The sequence below is a fragment of the Platalea leucorodia genome, assembly GCF_965183815.1.
Source record: "Platalea leucorodia genome assembly, chromosome: 5".
Classification (NCBI taxonomy): domain Eukaryota; kingdom Metazoa; phylum Chordata; class Aves; order Pelecaniformes; family Threskiornithidae; genus Platalea; species Platalea leucorodia.
Window position 1 is genome coordinate 91525746 of NC_138827.1, and position 21566 is coordinate 91547311.

The 21566-nt window shown below is 40.4% G+C and overlaps 1 protein-coding gene across 1 annotated transcript in view; it reads right to left on the reverse strand.

The window, feature by feature from the left end:
* Positions 1–1358: 1358 nt before the first annotated feature.
* OSBPL11 (oxysterol binding protein like 11) overlaps positions 1359–21566 on the reverse strand; it is a 44073-nt gene continuing 23865 nt past the window's right edge. Inside the window, exons 6-13 of the mRNA XM_082313152.1 lie at positions 20379–20580; positions 15975–16120; positions 13754–13894; positions 11268–11766; positions 9465–9651; positions 5469–5651; positions 4660–4813; positions 1359–3268 (exon numbers count right to left, since the gene is read on the reverse strand). Coding sequence (XP_082169278.1) covers positions 3191–3268; positions 4660–4813; positions 5469–5651; positions 9465–9651; positions 11268–11766; positions 13754–13894; positions 15975–16120; positions 20379–20580 — 1590 coding nt within the window. The 3' untranslated portion in view covers positions 1359–3190. The remainder of the gene's footprint in view (positions 3269–4659; positions 4814–5468; positions 5652–9464; positions 9652–11267; positions 11767–13753; positions 13895–15974; positions 16121–20378; positions 20581–21566) is intronic.

Here is a 21566-nt window from a genome sequence, read left to right on the forward strand (position 1 = left end):
TTGAACGCTCCGATTTACATACTGCATTTTTTTCCATGAAAACCAAGTCCAGAACCAAGCTTTCAGGATTATACGCCTGAACGCCTGCGTTAAACAGGGGTGACTTGTCACACTCTGTTTTCCATGAGCAGCAGGGTACGCAGCACCTCAGAAGAGAGCCACTTATTTAAGCTCCAACATCTGTTTATAACTCAGGGAGCCTAAAACCACTGAGATCAATAAGAACATCGCTCTTAACTTCAGTGAAGCCCAATCAAGCCAAAAAGACAGAAGGGAACATAAGCCAAAATCCTACATTTTGCCATGCCCCCCGTTGAACGCACTGTGGTTCTAGCAAGTACCTACATAGGAAGCAGCAGTGAGCCCTTCCCTTCGCTCCAGAAGGTACAAGATGAAATCAACAGCAGTTACGCAAGAGAATCAAATCTGGTCAGAGTTAAAAATATATCCATTAGTAGGGTGCTTGCAGCTCGCAGAAGAATCACATAAATGTCTTACAATTTAAGCTGGATATTCAGTGGCTAGATTTTTTTTTAAACTGTTTTCAGCTATGTCCTTTGTTTCTTGAAGTAACTAGAAATTTGCATCGTAACTAAATCCACATCAGGAAGCGATTCCAGTTCTTCTGGTCATCGGAGCAAAGGAAGGCTTTACCTTTTTTTTTTTTTTCCTAGCAGCACCCCCATGTTAAAAGAAATCGTTTCATGTATTTTAAAAAACTACTTCTTCAGCATGGGGTCTATTTTTACACAGCAAAATTAGTAACGGCTTTCTTAGTGTGAAACCACAAGCATACCAGATGAGGGTGGAAAAGAAATAACTTGACTAATAATATTATATAAGGAACACAAATGGGTTTATGGTCAACATGGGAGCTTTTCAGCCTGTTTTACAGCCATCACCTTGACAAATTCCCAAATCAAAATTTTAAGCAGAGCTCAGTGACTGAGTCATAAGTCTATATTTTATGAAGCACAAGTTTGATCCCTGGAGCATGCTCAACTGATAAAGATTTGTTTTCTACTCTGATCACTGCAATATTAAAAGCCAGACCTTGCACCACAGCCCTTGCTGTTTGTTTAAAGCAAATCTGCCATGTGGCACAGATAACACAGCTATGAAACATCTACAGTGTTGTCAATTTATTTTCTGTCCCTCTACCACCCCCAGTTTGGTGCAGGTACCGATGAACTAGGGAAGTTCACGTGTTGCCACCATGATTCCTACCCCCAAATCCTGCAATTGGCCACGGAGCACACCCCAAACGTGCCGCAAACCCAGAAACAAGGAGGAACTAATCCCACTGTTTTCATTTTTATTTTTATTCCTGGTTAAACATGAAAATGCCCAATGGATATCCAAAACTAACACAACAGGATGGCTGTATAGGATATAGACAGCAGGCCCTAAAACATTCTTCTGCTGGGGAATATAGTTACTACTCAAGTGCACAGTGCCAAAACATCCCACTTCAAGGGCCAAGGAAAGCCCAGACAGACAGATCTCCAGCATAAAAGATAATAACAACCTACTCTTCCTGGTCACCTCATCTCTAGGAAAGCAGACAGAACAAATGAATCATTTTGTAGTTTTATTATCCCCACCCCCACTTCTCACAAACGGACTATGACTCGCATTGAGATCTCAGTGCATTTCACAGCAAAAAAATGTACAAGAGGATCAAAATAGTTGTGCATAAACCCAACTCTTTTTTTTTTTTTTTTTTTTGCACAATTTACAGTTTGTGTTGAAAGTTAACATGGTTATTTAAACCTTCTGATGCATTCTTACACTTGTACCTTCTCCATGGAAAACATCTTACCAGATCACACAGTTGTGAGTTCTCATGATGCTGGATCAGGTGCAGCCATTGCCATGGCTGGGAAGTGGCAGATAATGTTATGTACACTGATTGGAAGACTACATCAGAAGAAAAAACAGATTAAGGCACCACTGTTGGAAAAATTAAGGTAGCTTGTAGTTACAACAATAACGAAAGCCATAATAAGTACTATTCTTAATTGCCAGCAATTCTTAGACTTCAATAAAATAGTTATTAAAAAAAAAACAAACAAACAAACAAAGGATGTTTGTACCTGAATACAGTTTCCTGATATCTGATTGTGTTTCAAATCAATACCCAGTCCTCAGCATAATCAGCTTTTTTTTTTTTTTATGGTAAGATGAAAAACCAGGACCTACAGTCCATGTATTCACAGGTCACATTTCACGGCTTTGTTCTGAATAACACCACAGGAGAAAAAACCAAAACAATCCAAAGGACAGTTTGTAACACTGATACTTCACCTCTGAGATGATTAGATGGGCAGAGAAATTTAAATACAAAATTGTACGTTTTCTGTTCATTTTGAAAGCCTTAGTCCTCGGGAAGGGAAGGTGGAGGAGAAAAAAAGGCCAAACCTCATTACATTATAACATGAGAAAAATCAAAGTCACTCAAAGAGATTTAATAAAATTAGAAGTTGAAAAGTGTTCAAATTACTTTTCCAATTCAAGTCAATTATTTCAAGTATATTAAAACGTTTCAGAGGAAAAATTTCTCCATGGTTACAATTCTAATTGCTTTTATAAATCCATAAAAAAGAAAGGTAGTCTCTACATATATCCCATATTCCTCCGATGCATGCACGCGTTCTCTCTGAAGAAAAAAGTCGTCACGATCCAATTGTTTCTTAACACTGATTTCAGGCACATCTTCCAAACACCCCTCCAGTTTTCCCCAAAAAGGTTAATCACTGGGCATAAAAGCAGCAGTTTTTTGTTGCTGTCATCTACATGGGTACTGCAGGTTTCAGTTATTAAAGAGCTTGATGCAGATTCTGAAAAAAGTTCCCATGTCACTCCAAAATCCAACAGTTCCTTCTTCTCTTAGGCAGCTTTTGCAATCAGATCTACTTAGAAGAGTCTTACACAATTCAGATAAAATCTCTTGGATCATACAAAAACAAGTTGGTTGAATGTACCTGGCAAGTTTGTCTCTACAACTTTGATGGGTTTTTTTAAGCTTTTTTTTTTTAATAGCTTTAAAGTGCCCTAGTATATTTATTCCTTTATGCTCATTTAAACTTTCACAACTACATAAAAAGGGGACACTCAGTGTGATTACTGTGTTTTGAGAGACAGAGGAAAAGGAGAGGAAAATTGGAAAACTCATCTTAAAGCAGCTTTTCTAGTTAGTGTCCGTTTGCTGAGTTTGTGCAGCAGAGACTGTTTTCCAGAGGGGGTTATGATAAACCCAGCCATCTCCCTGCAATTTAGAGAGAAAACATGGTTATAATAAAGACACTGCCCCGTGAGAATTCAGACAACTATTAGACTGATATCTGTGAAAGCCAGAGGGACATAGCTTGTACCTTTAACTCCCACAGATTAAGACACAGAGACCAGCGCTGCAGGCTTCTGAGACTACTTCAGAACATGCACGGACTCTTGCTGAGCCAAAGCACTCCCTGGGACTCGACTGCACTTGTAATTAACCCAGATGGAAAGCCACTCTTCTCAACTCCATGATCCAGATTACTTTAAAAAGCCAAATAAGAAGCCAGCAGAGAGGCAGCTATCCAGGATTATCAGCTCTAACACAGCCCAACTGCTTACCTGGCAACGAAGTAGCTCAGGATTACGTTTAAACATTTTCTGAGTAGATCTGTCTCTCAGATTAGCAAGAGAATTTCACCTCTTCTAAATCTAGATACTAACAATACAAATATCTAAATCTGAGCTAATCATACTAAAATAGCTGTAGAGAACAAAAAACTTCGTTGTATCTAACAGATAGTCCTGAACTTTAACACACAAAACCGGAAAAAGAACCCAAGAAAAAAACCTTTTCAGCCTGTGTTTTAAACCCTTCCTAGACCACAGATATGGGAAGAAGAAGAAGGGGGAGTTACATTACTGCAGTTTAACAGATAAAGCTTTCACTACAAGGAAAATCTAAACTACTACAGCATAAATTTTAGTTGAGTCCTCCCCTCTTGCATGGGGCTTAGCAAAGCTCTCTACACAAGCAGGGTCTCATCATCTGGATCACAATGAAAGCCTATTTCAAAGTTATCATACCAGCAGCCCCCAGGCGTCCTGGGCAGTCTGCAGTTCACCTTGTTAAAAGTCTTACTATATTATTATTACTACCATTACTGAAATACAGGTTAAGCCATTGAATAAATAAGCTCCATCCAAAACATAACATACAAGAACACAAAAAGATCCAAGCTGAGAATGAACTCATGTTCCTTCTTGCTACCAGTAATATCTTGGGTTCACATGCACACAACATAAGCAAGATTAGTACTACTGATTTTTTTCTTTGGGTATTTACTGTTACAGCCTACTTACACATGTACATGTAAAGCTGTTTTCCATGTGCCACGAGGAAGTGCGTGGTAAAAGAAACCAAACCACAAACCAAGCATTTTGTTGCAAGGGAATCGCAAAACCAAAGCGTCTGGGAAGCAAAGGGTAAAGTCATACCTTTACATGTTTGGGAGTGCTTATGTCACCTTACTCCTATGGATCCTGTGGAGCTAAACTGTAAGATCTAAGGCCAAATACTCTATTCTGACAGGACACAGACCCGTATGTGCACCTGCTTTCATTGCACTGCCTTCATCAACAGCTAACTGCCTGGGAACCTACTTCTTTAAGGAAGTATTTAGTACACCAAGGTGTTTCTGTTTCAGCACGAAGCCTCTCTTCATTCCTCTGTCTTTCTTCAAGGGCTCGCTTGTGCTCCGTAGCCTTATCGATGTCTCCATCCCGCAGAGACTCCGTTACATGCTGCCACAGCCTCCTACAAAACAAATTGTCAACTTCAGTTCTCAAAAGTTTTCTCAGCCTGCCACCTGGAACTACGGGATCACTGCAGGCAGCTCTTTCCGAACAGTACTCCCACCACTTTTGCATGACAAACCAACGCCGATCGGAGCACAGTGGTGCAGCACAGGTGGAAGAGCTCATGGCAGAGTCTTATAGCTACGCTAGCACTTAGGAGCAGATAGGAACGGCTCTGAGGTTTTGCCTGTGCCAATCTAACGTCTGTTCGTACACCCTTTAAACTTGCTATGGAAGTGTTATTCAACAAGCAGTTTCTTGCTAGGACCTCCCTTGTCAGGGGCTGCCCCGCTGGGTAGCTGATGGATAGAAACAAAACAAATAAGGAGGCTCTGCCTAGCAAGCACTTTATGAACTCAGAAGAAAACTGTCCATGAATAAAAGAGACAAGACAAACAACCATGTGCCTGCACTTGTTTTTTTCACTTTTTATTATGCACTTGTTTTTTGTTTTTTGTTTTTTGTTTTTTTTTTTTTTTTTTTTTTTTTTTAAATTTAGATCACTGCTGCTAAGCACTATCTGCAAATACTATCTACATTTGCAGATTTTCCTAAGGCATTCACCAGACTGCTTAGGACAAAAAGGGTCAGACAACAGTAAACACATACTCTACCTAGATTCAAACGGTCCTTGTTTCTCAAGGGGCCGGACTCGTTTTCTTGTCACAGACAGCTTTGTCAAGTCCACATATTTCGTCTCCCCGTTGCTGTAGGTGAACTCAAGCATGCTGTTCCACTCTCCTTGCACTCTGCACACCACTGTGTTCGTTGTGTTCTGCTTCACTTCGCCCGTGACTCTAGGAAAGCAATTTTTATTTTTAAAAGGCCATGGGTGAAGACACCTGAGGACTATTCCTTGCAGAATCACTCAACTTCCCTCGGAAGGAGTTTGCGAACTTGTCACAGTGTCTTGAAAAGTGTTAGTTACTTGAATTGTATTTGCATATTGAAGCTCAAAGAGCAAAGTGACTTTCACTCGTTGCTCTAGTTCTCTTCACGTTACCCGGGAAACTCCAGTTTTGGCTGCAGCTTAAAACTTGTTTCAAACCTTTTAATGGAATTGAAAATGAAAAAGAAACTAACACAGGATGGTTCACATGTAATAAGCAGTTGATCATTTCCACTTGAAACACCACATCAGATGCGTAGTTCAGACTGCAAAAATAAAAATTAAACTTTCTACCAAGAATGTATCTCACTACCTGCTGGCCCTTTATGTCGCATCTTTACATCTCAATGTTCTCCATATGTAGGTGGTCTCATTTTTATGTTGCTCACATAAGCAGCAGACACACAAAGGCAGAAAGCAAGGTAGGAAACCAGGAATCAGGAGAACTGCTCCTCTTTCCTGTCTCTTCCACAGAAACCTCTGCCAATAACAAGATATTAAAAATGTCTTTCTAATATGCACTATTTCATTCAAAGTGTTGCACAGATGCTCAAGTATCACCATAATTGCACACACTGATGCATATTTTTCTTCTCAACAGCAAGACCTGTCCAAAGACCTCCTGACACTCACTTCATCTTGAATCAAGGAGCGGAAGCTTACTGAGCACAGCTAGGCAAACAAGTTACCACCCTCAAACAGAAGTTTTCTCCCAGAAAGAAGAAACATTCTCACTTGTAAGGTGCTGCAGAATTCACAAAGGACACTACCTCCAGCTCTAATTAAACTGCAATTACCTGTACAATCGCTCTGTACAACACACCACTCTCCGGTTCCCCTTCCCGCGCCTCACCAGCACTCACACAAAGCACGCGTTACATCTCCTTTCACGCTTACGTTGTGTGCGGCTAATAATAGCACGCCGCTGGTTTGCTGTTACTTCCTTTGAACAACTGCATACAGAGGAGCAGAAAGCAGCTCTTCCATGCTCCCACCTGGCCCACGCTGGCTGCGTGGTGCCACGCTCAGAGGGAGAAGGGAGCGCAGGACACGTAGATGCCACGTCCCCTCTTCCACATGCACCGGGCACTTCCAGCTGCATCTACCTGTCCCCCCCAAGCCCTGCATCAAAACAGAAAAATTAATTTCTCGGGCAAGGAAATTAGTATCACAGGCCAGACCTTCCAGCACAGAGATACTGGATGCCAGTCAGATCACACCTGCGGGAATCCCCAGGGCCAGCGGGGAAAGCTTGCAGCCGGCTCTGAGCAGGAGGCAGCAGCCAGGGCTTCTGCCACATCTTGCACAGGCAGGAGGAGCCACATCACAGTCCAGCAGCTCAAACCTAATTTAACTTTATAAGAAAGACCTTCCAAAAAAACCAGACTGATAAGTATGTGCTGCTCAGGCACAGTTTTCTATTACAAAAAATTCAAGATTCGTTCAAGAAAACAGGCCAAAGTTGGAGCAGTATGAACAATAAGAACACATTTACATTAAACTATTAAGCTTTTTTTCTGTGGAAGTTAGCAAGCTCTAATGGTTTCTGAAAACAACTGAAAGAGTCGGCAACAAGCAAGCAGCCTTATTTTATGCTGCTTTTTCATCCTGTGCCTTCCACATCTCACCAAAGCTATGACACGTGGTGGAGTCCCTGTCCTCCTCCCAAGGGATCTCTGAACAGACTGAATCCACAGGACGCCAGAGACCAGCCTGTTCAGACTTTGCAGTTACATCTTCGCAAGCTTAAGAGCTTAATTTTTCCAAGCACTGTGTGGTTACAATACAATACTGACAATCCAGTATTTTAATATCAATCACAAAATTACTGTCTCTGCTCAGCTTCAAGTAAAGTTATATCGCTCACTACTAAGGTGCAGCACCAAGCTGCTACATTAAATTCTCATTGCAACCTGTATTTCTTCAGGTTGCATTGCTCTGTGACACACAACCATTCCCAGCATTGCAGATTGTAATATCTGCCTGAACTAATATTAGTGATAAAAATCTGCTAGCATTTATTCATAAGCTCGGCATGATTGATATATGTCTAGCTGTTCGTTATCATCATCCTCCATTTCATCAGGCTAAAGAGGTACAGGACCAAGGAGCCAATACGCAGCTGAGGTCTAACAACAAGGGTCACTTTACAAAAAAAAAATCTATAACGTTGCCATAGAAACTCACTTGCGCTCTGCGTAACCATGACAACACTGCTTCTTCCTCATCAAGAGACTCTTTTGGCAACGTCCAATCATCACCATGTCAAATTTTCAATAGTTACAGTACCTTGAGCAGATAACGTCTTTAAAAAGCCTCTACATCTGTGACTAATTTCAGAGAGAGAAATAACAAAACCGTTTCCAAAATTAAGTCACTGAAGTAAAATTGCATCCTATCGCTTATTTTTTATGGCACAACAGGAGCTATTGCAAGGTGGAAGACAGACTGTAAGCAATGGAAGCAAAAATCCCGAACGATGCAGCGCTTTAAAATTCTGTCAAGTGAAACGGAGCTACATGTAAGCTTCAGTTCTCGAGATGCCACTGGGACAGAGGAGCTATGGTTGCAAGTTAAATTCAAAGCACGTATAGGAATTTATGGGCAAAGCGCTTCAAGATGGAGGTTTTGATGGGGGTTTTTTTTGTTTTCCTTTAAAAAATAAATATGGCCTTACCCTACTGTTTCAGGAAGAGTGATTTAGAGAAGACTGCTGATTTTTTGCAACCTGCAAGAGCAACCCATGTTTAAAAAGTTCTGATGTTCTAGGCTGTTACATATTTCATTATTCTCTCTCACACATTTAATCTAAGAAAGGTTTAAACAAGCACGGTCCTGTAAATGGCTGAGAGCAAAATGCTTTGGAATCAGATAATTCTTTGCGCGACTACTACTTAATTTTCTCCTTCCTTAATTAATTGCCTCTATATTAGCACAAGGCTAATCTGCAGCAGTCTTACTACACAATCTCTAAAAACATCAATGTTAATGAGTTCTAAAAGCTTTTGCGCCAAGCGTGCAGACGCTTCCTAGAATCTGCTTGGAAGTAACCCCAAGCAAACTTTCCCTGGATCTTCTTTTTTCTGTTGATTTTTAACCATGCATACACATGAAGAATTACCACTACAACAATTACCATTTTTGTCTTAAAAAAAAAAAAGAGAAAAATATTTTTACCTAGAGATTTTCTAGGTGCTTAAACCTGATAGTCTTATGTTTCTTATACAGAAATCCTAAGACCAATGAGTAACAGAAGACTATTTACTAATGTTCCCTACAGCACAACTACAATGCATGTTGCAAACAACACTCAACCCTTTAAGACAGCGAGATCAACCTCATTTCAAGCAAGGAGCCAACCAAAAAACCAAGAAAAACTAACCAACTTCTCTCAATAGTAAGAGAATCTGTGGCAGCCAGGAATAAAAGCCAGGAGCTCCGTTTTCCCGGTGGTTTGAACACAGAATCAGACAAACACGGAATTTCCTCACTGTCTTTAAAGTCAACCTGATTTTTCCTTGAGGATCACATGAGATGCAGTTGTCTAGCTAGGATACTATTTAAGAGCACAGTAATACCTTCAAGTCTTTATGAACAGGAAAAACTATGTTTTCTCACACTATCAAATGAGTATTGTTCAGCACACAAAACAGGGGAGTTACCCAGCTACTGCAGTTCTAGAGTGTGGATTACATGGAAAAATAGAAAAAAGCATTCTCACCGATGCAATTTGCCACCGTAGAAGGGCTTGGTGTGAAAGTTAATACTGGCAGAATACCCAGTCTTCGCACAGTTAATGTTGACTTTTCCTCCCAGTTCTACCCAGGGAACAGTTAAAATTGACCGAGCGTATGCACAGGGCAGAGAGAACGTGTATTCTTCCCCATGTTCCAAGAGACTTAAGAGACCTGTGTGAAGAAATACAAGAATCCCTAAATCAACACCACTTTAGAAAAGACTAAACAAGTTATTGAAACAGATAGTCAATACTACATCTGACTACTTTTCCTCATAGCCCCTCACACACACAAAAAAAAACACCCCCCAAAAAAACAACCATGAAATCGAAATTTATTACAGATTCTAGATACAAACATTTTCCTGAAATTACTAACCTGAGTAACATGCATTTATGTTTCTTTTGGGAAAAGACATTAATCCTAATAATATTGCTCCATAAAGTACGACACCGTGCTGTGCAACATACTTTTCAGTAGTATGTAAAAGGGCTGGTCGCTCTCTTATTGATGGTTCTGGAGCATGGCAACACAAGACTTATGCAAGGGAAATAACGAATGAATACCCTGAACTGGAGATCCTGAGGAAGACTAATACTCCTGTCCTGTTTTCCCTCCCTATAATGCATCCTACCCTATCTGAAGGCAGGTAGCAGAGACAATCCTCCCTACTGCACCTCTCTGCCAAGATAAACCCAACTCTCTCCTGACAGCAGCTTTTGCAATAAATGTCAAGAATCTCATAAAACCCAAGAATTTGCTTTGGCTTTTAAGATGTGTGAGTTTGTTTTATTCCTATTAAAAAAACCCCAACCAACCAAACACAAGATCCACCTCTTGCCGTTACACGAACATAGCATGACAACTGATTGCTGCCTACATTGACCCGTGCCTCTCTGGCCTGTTACCGCTCTGCATCTGACTTAACTTTTCAGAATTTCTCATGTTTTTCCTACTTATGACATGAGTTGAGAAATGCCCTTGAGGAGATATTAACTTCAGAAATTACCTGGTTCAGCCAAAGCATTGAGATGTGCCTTCCACATCCCCTGCCATGCTCATTCCCCTGTCACGTAGGCAGCTGACATGCAAGTGCCTGGAATCCCCAGTTACTGGGCAATACACACAGGGGACACAGCATGGGAGGTGCTGTCGCATCTCTTGCGGTAAATACTAGTGCTAACGGGAAATTACAGTTTAAGGGCAGTTACCCTTCTCTGTCCCTAAAGGATCCAATTTCTGTAGTTAAAATTAAAACCTGCATAGTAAGATACATAAGTGCAATATATGCAAATTGAACACTTCTATTTAACAAATGTCTGGTGCAAAGTAGTTTGTCCAATGCTTGTAAACTGATATTTATGAATGTTTCCAATTACAGTAACTGCCCTCTGGTTTAAAAGTCAAAATTTTATTTCCAAATATAATCCTGATTTTTGGCAAAGCATAAACCTATGAAAACTCGCTGTTTATAACGAGGACTTGTAATATCTTCTGTATTTTGTAATACAGTACAAAACGGTAAAGTAAGAAATCACTGAACATTACACATTAAGGTTTACAGATCACAGAGATTAGAGGAAAAACAAAAGTATGTAAAAAAAATCTGAAAACCCAAAATAGCAGCTGACAACTATGCAAGCTAATTTTTTTGAAAAGTCTTTGAAAGAAAACTACTGAGCAGTATTCATCTGTATTTCTGCCAGAGGCGTACAACATCAAATTTCCTCTCAAACTAATATTTTAACAACTTTCTAAAATGAATAAAGGACAGAAGTTACACTTACCCTCACCAACCATTGTCACTCCTATTGACATTCCTAAGAATTTACTTTTTGTCCAGACATGGGCATTGACACACATCTTTCTCTCTACACATTCAGCGTAAAACCCTGAGACAGGAGGATGGTGGGACACTTGCTCGGCTACAAATTTTACTGTATAGTAGTCCAGCTCTGTTTGACCTTCCAGATCTTTAGACAAAGTTACTTGCTCTGAGGGGGAGTGAGCAGAGAAGTTACTGCCAGCATCGGTGGCTACGTTGCTCTTCGGCATCCTCCAGGAGCAGTGAAACGTTTCCCCAATGATTGGATTGTATGGTTTCTTTGCAATAGCTCCTTTGCGACCTTCATGAAATGAAGTGAGATAATACTCAACAAAGCGAATCATCCTCTCCTCAGGGGTGGTGCCATTTGTGATTGCAATGAAGAGATCTGGGTGGGACATGAAGTCCGCATACATCTCCAACAACGATCGCTTCTCTAAAATAAAAGTGGGAAGAACCACCTGAAATAAAAGAAAACCCAGAAAGCTCTAGTAAGTAAAACAAAGAGACAGGCATTTTTATAAGGGAAGTTTTCAGGTGGAAGATTCTGTCCTGTTTTGGACACCACACCTTCAGACTGAACTTTCTTGTCCCTCTTCTAAGATGTGAGCAAAATACAGAGATCAGAGGTCCCAGAAAAGCAATTTGCACGGATAGAAAAAAGCCCAGTTACTCTTATTAGGACTAAAGAGGTTGAAAGGGACTGAGCATCCCTCAAAAACTATAAAAGAGCTGCAAAGAGATAACGTGTTCCACATGTCTGTGGAGGAGAAAACAAGCAGGAAGGAGTTCAAACTATAGCAAGGAAGGTTCAGAGCAGAGGTTAGGAAAGGTTTTGTCTAACAGAGAGAAAAGCAGGCAAGCTATGCCAGTGCTTGACAGCCTGCAGCGTCTCTCTCACCACAGTGATTAGGACAAGCATCCATGAGAAATAACATAGTACAGGTTGATCCTGTACCTCTGAGCAAAGGACCTTATACTTTCCCAGTTACGTTCACCACTATAAAAAACAGCAGTCCTGTCCTTTGCTGGGCCAAGAGCAATACTGTAGAGTAAGAGGCTGCAGCTATCATCAGCCTTTTCCTTCCCTGTAGGGGCAGCTAACCTCATGTAACTAATTCTGTTGTAAAGAGCAACACAGCGTGTGTCAACCAAGAGATCAAGACAGTCCATTTAAATCAGCTGCATTCAAAGAGGTAGAGCACAGACATAAGACTCTTAACAGATATACAAGTTAAGCTGAATACACTTGCCATGTTGTTGCAACACTAACCTGGAATATTAACGTTGCTTTTCACTTCAGTACCCTGATATTTAAGTTAAATGTGATTCTAACAACTTCATTACTTGTTCTGAAGTCAGGCTTGTCACATTTCAATGTTTTAGCTGCTCTGAACTACAGACAGTTCTACACACACAGCCAAAAATCACTACTGGGAGACAGAGCTGGCAATTTGTTCCAACTAAGAGAAACAGATAGACCAAATCCAATCTTCAATATAAGTAAAATAATTACTTAATGAATTCCTGATTAAGCAGCAGGGGTTTAAGTTTGGCCCACAGGCAGCAGGGCCTGTTCATACCACCTTTTTTTTCGCTTGAATTGTGACATGTAAGCTCCACAATACAAGTGTTTCTAGTGGCCAAGTAGCTAGTGCTCAAAAAAGACAGCTTGAAAAAAAAAAAATTATAATCTATAACTCCATGAAAAACAGTGTTTTCCTCATTCCATGGCACTGTAAAATTGATTTTTTCTTTAAAAGTGTCTAGCACTTATGGTAAGAAGTCTTCGCAGGAGTGAACGGAACATAAGCTGGTAGCAGCCCAGTTTCCCCAGAGCTGCTGCCCAAGTTGTCTAGTAGCAACTGAGCATTAATTTTTCAAAGCTGCTTGCTTTTGAGATCTGCACTGAAGTGTCAAACCCACTTCTCTCCAGTATAACTTTGTTCCTGCTTACTATAACTGTGAGCAAACACAGAAATGAGAATAGGACAGAGAGGCGTAAATAGACATCTAAGGGGATAATGGGGAACCAGAACAAAAAACTTTTTTTCAGAAGCAGCATGAATACAGCTGTAGGGTTATGCAAGTTGTGTGTAAAAGCATTATCAAGTGAGAAAAGAGATTATGGAAGGACAGCAGAAAGACAAAAATATGACAAGGCTGTAGAAAACAGCATGGAAAGAGTAAGGTGCAAACACAGAAAAGCCAACAAAACCACAGTAGAAAACACAAAGAAAATGTAATAGAAAAGATATGGCCAGTTGCATTAAAGAAAACCCACTCCCTCGGTATGTTTCACTTAAAACCTGCGACAGCAGGTCTTGGGACCTGAAGTTGCTACAGGCTGCAATTTCATATTAAACTCAATATTGTTCAATACGGGAGTTGAGTTTAAAATGGCACTTCACTTTTACTGCAGCCAGTCTTCACACTTCAATTACTTACTCTTGTTAAGTCCATGCCAAGTTTCAGCTGAGACAAGAGATGCAAGATAACACTGCGCTGTTCTTCTACCGCTCCTAGATCATCTTCTTTGTCGTCACAGATATCCTCCAGCTCCTCATCTGGATTTATTTCTTCAGGTTCCTGGGTTAAGAGCCATAAACATCAGCTCAAAGATGGCCAGGCAATATCCAAAAAGGACTTTATGTTGTATTTAACTGTCCACATATGAAAAAAAGACTGAACAAACCCCTGCAGAGAGCTACACAACGGAATCTACCCCCAAGATAAACAACAATTGAAGAATTTAAAGGGATGTTAAGATAACTCAGTGCAGATTTCATCTAGAGGATTCAGGCTAAGATTTCTCACCATCTCTCACACAGGTCAGGGGAGAAAAAAAAAAAAAGCTTAAAAGCAAATATGACCTATTTTCCTGTAAGTTTTGTGAGCTAACAGAATGGCAACCATCTAACGCATATACAAAAACAGTGAAGCAAATGCTAGCAGAAATTCCAACCACCTCAGTAACACCCCTCCACCTCCACACTACTTCAGGCTTCCCAGCGTTGCCATCATTACTCCAAAGGCTGTAGCAAATGGTAGTCACTTGCTTACCGTCATGCTGGATGACAAGCAATTAACATATCTACAGGCTAGTCTTCACAAGCACTGTCAATGTTCCTGCTAGTGCCCATACATAACAGTAAAGGAAAAAGGAACTTGGAGTAGTTTTATAAAAACGACAACAAAAAAAAAAAAAAAAAAAGCCACACACACACACACTACACACGCTGGTTGCCCCTTAGTATAACTAAAGCACCCAGGCAGACTAGCAGGAATTATATTAACACCGTTTTAACAAACACCACCCCGCAATCACCATTTTAACAACCACCACCCCGCAAGCAGAAAGTCAAACGCTTCAGGCGGAAGGGACGGTGGTATTCCTAGGGCTCGGAGCAGCATCCTCCAGGGGCAAACAGCTGGAGGGAGGCAGATGCAGAGGGCAGAGGCACTGAATGCCACAGGAGGGCAGCAATATGCGCCTGCCTAAGCAAAGCCCCTTGTCCTGGACCAGCTGCCCTAGCTCAAGACAAGTTTGTGAACACTCAACCGCCAAACACAGGGGGCCAAGCCCTCACACAGAGCTCAAACCCTGATGAAAACTGCAGTACCACACAGGTGACTCCTTTCCAAGGATGCTATGCTGTTCTGCTGTCATAAATAAGGGAGCTGAAAAAATCTAAGGGGCGTGATAAGACTAGTCATATCCCAAATACAGATAGTGATATACATTAGCACTTGAACTGTAACTCGCTTAATTCCTTCCTTCTTCTAATAATTAAGCAATTTATTTGAAAGCTTCTGGTTTCTTTCATTTTTTTTTCTTTTTTTAACTTAGAAACTGAGCAACTACTCAGATCCATTTAAAAAAAAAAATCTATAAACTGTAGCAACTGAAAAAAATCTTTTCCATTTCAATTTTGCTGTAAGATAGCACAGTGCTGTTGCAGAGACATACAACAGCACATTATCTTTTCACAATGATACAGTCTCATCCAAACAAATGTGTGAAACCAACTAGTATAAAAAGAATGTAATTATGATTTTCCAGCTTAGTTAGGAAAACATGTTCTTTATCATAATCCCTGCTGGTTTTTTACTTTAGTATTTCGCACTTTGAATCAATTTTGACAGTTATAATGATACAGATTGCAGCTGCATTTCAAATACATTAAGCCATCCTGAAGTCAAGTGATGAGAGTTGCTCAGATTAAGAAAAACGGACACAGCAAGAGCTAGAAAAGAAAGACGGGGAGATTTAATAGCTGGAGACCGGCAATTTTATGTCTCATCTACTTAGGCAGCACTTCTTGGGCCCATTTTGCAAGTGTCATGAATTCCAGTTAGGTTTTTTGCACTTCAATTTCCAGACGTTTTAGATCAAAATTCAAGGGAATACTGCAACAACACTTTGCATTACCGTCCCAGTTGGTTCCCTCCACTTGACAGCTACTTACAGAAAGCATCAAAAATTTATTGAAAAAGCAAGGTAGAAAGTTTCATTTACTGCAAGTGCACTCACTCATTCTCCAACACAGCTAACCAAAAAGTGTGAGAAGAATTGTCATGAAATCATTTTCACCTAATACAATTGAAACATTTACAGATATTCCTCAAAATAATTCCCCACAGAAATGGGATGTTCACATTACCTTACCCTTGTTAGCTGGCAGGGCTCTGCAATGGACTGCTCTTCTCTGACAGATGCTGGCTTGTTTATCTCTGCTGGGAAATTCTGAGCCGCTCCATTTTTGAAGTGGTTTGCCAGAGAGATCTTCGGTTCCAACCAACTGATCGTCGTTCCTGAAGCAAAAGAAAGTTTGCGCTGAAACTTGCTCATCCTCTGGAAGGTCAGTGAATAGCAGTTTTTACAAAAGAGCTATTTTTTAAGGAATAAGCTGAAAGCAGCCAATTCCTCCTGCAGCCAATCTCTTCAGCAGCCACTAAACAAAGGTGGTGCAATGAGACACCACCTTCAGTGATCATTAGCACAAACACTGCGATTGGCGAGCTGTAATACATGCAACTTGGACTGGAGAAACTAGTTGGTGTCATGAAAGGCGTAATCAGACACTACAGGAAGAAACCAGTATCGCAGGAATGTTAAGTAACCCTTACAATTTTCTTTAACCTGTACCAAAAAAAAAAAAAAAAAAAGCCCACCACTTATCAGCTTCTCAAACCCAGGTAAAGCAGAAAAAGTTTTGTTGCCAGTGTTTTCTGTGGAGAGGGTACTTGTCTTTTCTCCACTGCAAAGGCGGCAAACACACACTGCTGAATAAATAATAATTGCTCAAAGAAAAAAAACGCTGCAGGGCTTGGAAAGCTATTACCCACTCAATGATTCCAGCATCTCTAGTTACTCCAAGCTAATTTATCAGAACGGATCGGGTTCCTCATTAATAATACAAATGTTCCATTCTTTTTCAAAGGCTAGTAAATGTACAGGTGACGCCAATCAGTTTTTACTGAAGAATACACAAACTGACAAACCATCTTGGCTGGGTTGCAAACACAGAAATTATTAGGGAGTGAATTTCTACCACCACACAGTGGTTTCCTACACCGAGGCGGCTCTTGTCTCTTCCTATATGATACACAATCCTTTATTTCCAGACATCTGTCACCTGGAACTAGGTCACATCCTCAGCCGCAACAGGCAGAGTAAGCTTAATTCAGATAAACAGCAGCATTTCCACCGGGAAAATACTGGGGCAGGAAAAAAGTCCAGCCTTACTAATGGGACCAGACAATTTTTTCCCCAGCAAGATACTTTATTTTCATCAAGTCTATTACTCATTAATCCATCACATAGCGAGAAATGAGAATCCCTCAGCAGTTTAAGCTATTTAAACAGAAGTTTCAAAGAAGTCAAAAAATAAGACGCTCAGAATGTCACTGTCACGCTTACCTTTTTGAAAAGGTCTTACTCATCTTTAAAACCTCTTCAGGAACAGTACCTGCTTTCTGAGCTGTAACTTTCAACACAATAATCTCTAACTGCATGTTCTAGGCTGCTTTTAATCCACACTCACTGCCTCTATATTAGCTTGAATTTAACAAGTAGTCTCCCTCTTATACTTCCTATCAGCTACTTCTAAAACAACCTTATTTATTATTAAATTCTGTTTAATTTTTGCTGTTAAATTCTAGGAGGTTTTTTAAAGTGATTTGAGCTACCGGTTGTGCTTTAACAGTCGTGAGTGGACAGGCTACCACATCAATACTTCTCTTCAGCTGGAAGATCATATCCAAATCTGCTCTCAACTATTTCAGGTAGCACAAACTATTCTCTTTACTTGTGATCTCCTCCTCCCCTAAAAGTCTTCACCCATTTTTTTTAAACAGTTACCAGCACTTCCCCTCCGCTACAACACAGACCTCTCAGTCTATAGTCTTCACTTTCAACATTTTTCCTCCAGAGTTGCAAATTGTTGTTGCAGTTCACCTTTACGATAATGAAATACTTTTTTTTTTTTAATTCCGTACATTATTTCACCACTTTTAGCTTTTCCTAAATTCAAGTCAATAGCTACAACTTTCCTGTTCATCTTTAAGTCTGTGATTTATAGTATACCTTGATGCAGTTGGGGCAGTATTTTCACTCTTCTGGGTTTTTTTTCTTTAAACAATTTATAGCAAACTGGCACTCTTACATAATTTCTAATCCTTGTTTTTTAAACCTGACAAGCACTTGCTCAACACATTCTTTGCAGTCAAGTGCCACTTTACCAGGCCTGAAAATACTTTTTTCCACTTCATGTTTAAATTTATGTTCTGTTAGACAAGTCTCCTCTTCATCATCACTTCTTGTGGCATCTCACTCGTACCTAGCTGAAGTATGCTGACCTGCCTTTGTGATCCTAAGAAGATTAAATAGTCCTTGTATATATTTTATTAGATAGAACAGCCTGCGTTCAAGATTTTTTTCCCCGAATCTTTTTCTATTTTCCTACACATAAATATAGAAGCATCTCCTGTAGCATTTGAATTAAGCCACAACCCTTTTCCTTTCTATATCAACTTCTGAAGCCTACCAAAAAGACTCCACCAGTTGAACCATAAGAGTAAGTATCCCTCCTGAGCGTGGGGGAGAAATCTAAGCTAAATAGACTTAAAAGAATTCTTCACAATCCTCGAAAGGAACAAATGTATTACGATGTCTCTAGAAAGGCCATGCCGGTGGCAGAGGGAAAGGCTGCAGAAAGGCGCACGCATTCTTTTAATGGTCTGTTTTTAACTTGGGCCCCAGTAACGCATCATCCAATCTGCTGCTCCTCCCCTCTCCATCCTTCTTTCGATGATATCACCAGAAATCTTCAATATTTGGACATCTCCAAGCAATATTTTTAGATTTGGCCGTTAACAGGCAGATACCAACTGAATAGCAGCCAGATGAATTGAGCTTATTCCCCATATAGTTTAAAAAAAAAAAAAAAAAAAAAAAAGGCAAAAACACTCATCAAAAAACCCCCAGTCTTCTTCATAAGTTATTACAGTGGTGGTCATTGGACCCTACTTATTTCCCCAGGTACAGTAATGGGTCAAAAAAAACCTCATCTCAGCAGCAAAAGTGCCAAAACAAAAAGATTTCTGATGCGCACCTCCCCCAGTTAGGCATCAACAGTTAAAAAAATTCACAGGGAGTAGGAAGAGTTCTTTCAGTGTGAGTAACTTTGGAGTTCAGACAAAGGTTTGGAGAGGTGCCATGCAGTTTTTCATTTTAGAAAGAAATTTTTAACTGAAATACAGCAAAACAGTTAATTCATCCTATTCACATATTCTCTTTTAATGCCTGTGGTGATTTAAAAATCACAAACTATTTTTATATAGTTTTAATACAACACCTTTTTTTATCTTAGAAGCTGCACTGCAGCTCCAAAATAATATGCACTGGCAAAGCAAGTACCACAAATATGATAGGAACATGGGGAAGATAAGGTAAGAGACAACTTATGAGTGTACTTGGTTACATACTCACCATACCTACCATATCTGTTGTATAAGAGAAGCATTTGAGAATCCTCAAAAGCTTTTTGCTCACAAAAAGCCACTAAGTAAATACATGAAAAAAAATTAAAATAAGATGCAAAAGAATTTACAAACGGGAAAGCACACATTCAGTGCCATACGCTGCACACAGATTACGTGGAACGATTCTGGTAAGCACCTACTTGCATCACAGCAACCAATTGTGCAGACATAGCGACATGTTTGTCTGCTGTCTGTCAATGTACGTTATTCCACACCCAGTAGCATTGGGGTTTGGGGTTTTTTTGTTTGTTGGGGGGGGTTGGTTGTTTATGAAAAGAAAGTTATGTTTGTTTGTTTACCTTTAACTTTGCATTTGCTTACAAGTCTGTTCTGGCCTCAGAATGGAACACAACACTTAGCCCACGTTTTAGTCTAAGATGTTAACTCAGAATAAAATACTGATATATAAACAGTATTAATAACCACCTGTGCAAACGTAAAGCTTTGTATTTTAATGCTTAACTAGAAATGAAAGCTACACACATGTAAGTGCTTATAATAGGTAATTAGGGTGTAAAAAAAGCATGACATTTGACAGAGCTGTACTGGACTCCACATATCCTAGAATCTGCAATCCCATAAAAGTCCCCTTCCACTGTTACTGTTCCTGAGCAGCCAGGTATACCCCAAAGGCAGCCTTCTTGTTGTGGTGCCTCATGTACTTTATTCTGCTGCGAGATGCTCCTGACAATTAAATGTTACATTTATACAGCTGCTGCCAGAGACTTCTTGATAAGACTAGAGAAAACAATAAAAATAAAATTAAAAAAACCTCAATATGCATGGCAGTTCTACCAAACACCAGCAAGTCAGACTCTAGAAAAACTCACAAGAAACCAAGCAGACAGCAGTTTTCTCTACTGTCCTGGTTTTGGGTGCTGCGGCTGCGTGGTGCTCAGTTGCCTACTTGGGTTAAACCACAACACTACCCATGTGAAACTGGATTTACTGCAACAAGTATTTTTGCAAGAAAGAAAGGATTCATATTTGTTACGGGGTTCTGCTCTTTTTGAGCATCTATACCCACCTGCTGGTAAGGAACCCTTTTGTTGCGAAGCATGTTGTAACTGGAGAATATGGAAACAGTCATTTAAGCAGTTCATGGTTGCCATGGAAGTTGCTTTCAGCATTAATAGGTCTTGATCCAAGGATGTAAGGTGACCGGAGACAGGAAGGCATTCTATGCTCCTGATCAAGTCTCTCTGCTGGCCCTCAGCCTGAGACATCATCTGTCAAACAAAACAGTCATTTATCAGGTAAGGGAAGTGTGTTGCGTGGTACGGGTTTAGCTGTGCACACAGAGGATCCCAAATGATTTTATGACCATAATAAAACTAAAAGGTAATAGATTATGTACAGATTACGTACAGTTAACTGTACTTTTTTTCCTTGATGCAACTACTGAAGAGTCACTGCATGCATGATGAAATTCCCACAGCAATACATGGCACCTTATTAACGAGCAAAACAACAAAGTGACTTCAAAAAAAAAGCAAAGAGGAATTTGAACATGATACTTGCTATAGTAAATATCAAACGCTTTCACACTTGGTTGATAGGGACAGCAGGGAAAACACCCCACACACTCTGTGTGAGGCGTAATTAAGCTCTGTGCTCTGCACAGCCTGGAAGAGGATCTATGAGGTACTATCTGTGGGTATCAAGATCTTTTCACTTCCTACAAGAAGAATCATAGAATGATAGAATCATCAAGGTTGGAAAAGACCCTTAAGATCATCAAGTCCAACCATTAACCCAGCACTGCCAACTCCACCACTAAACCATGTCCCTAAGCACCACATCCACACGTCTTTTAAATACCTCCAGGGATGGAGACTCAACCACTGCCCTGGGCAGCCTGTGCCAGTGCCTGACTGCCCTTTGGGGGAAGAAGTTTTTCCTAATATCCAACCTAAACCTCCCCTGGCGCAGCTTGAGGCCGTTTCCTCTCATCCTATCCCTTGTTACTTGCCAGAAGAGACCGACCCCCACCTCGCTACAGCCTCCTTTCAGGCAGCTGTAGAGAGCGATAAGGTCTCCCCTCAGCCTCCTCTTCTCCAGGCTAAACAACCCCAGCTCCCTCAGCCGCTCCCCATAAGACTTGTGCTCCAGACCCTTCACCAGCTTCGTTGCCCTTCTCTGGCCACGCTCCAGCACCTCCCTGTCCTTCTTGGAGTGAGGGGCCCAAAACTGAAGAGATCCAGCACCTTAAAGG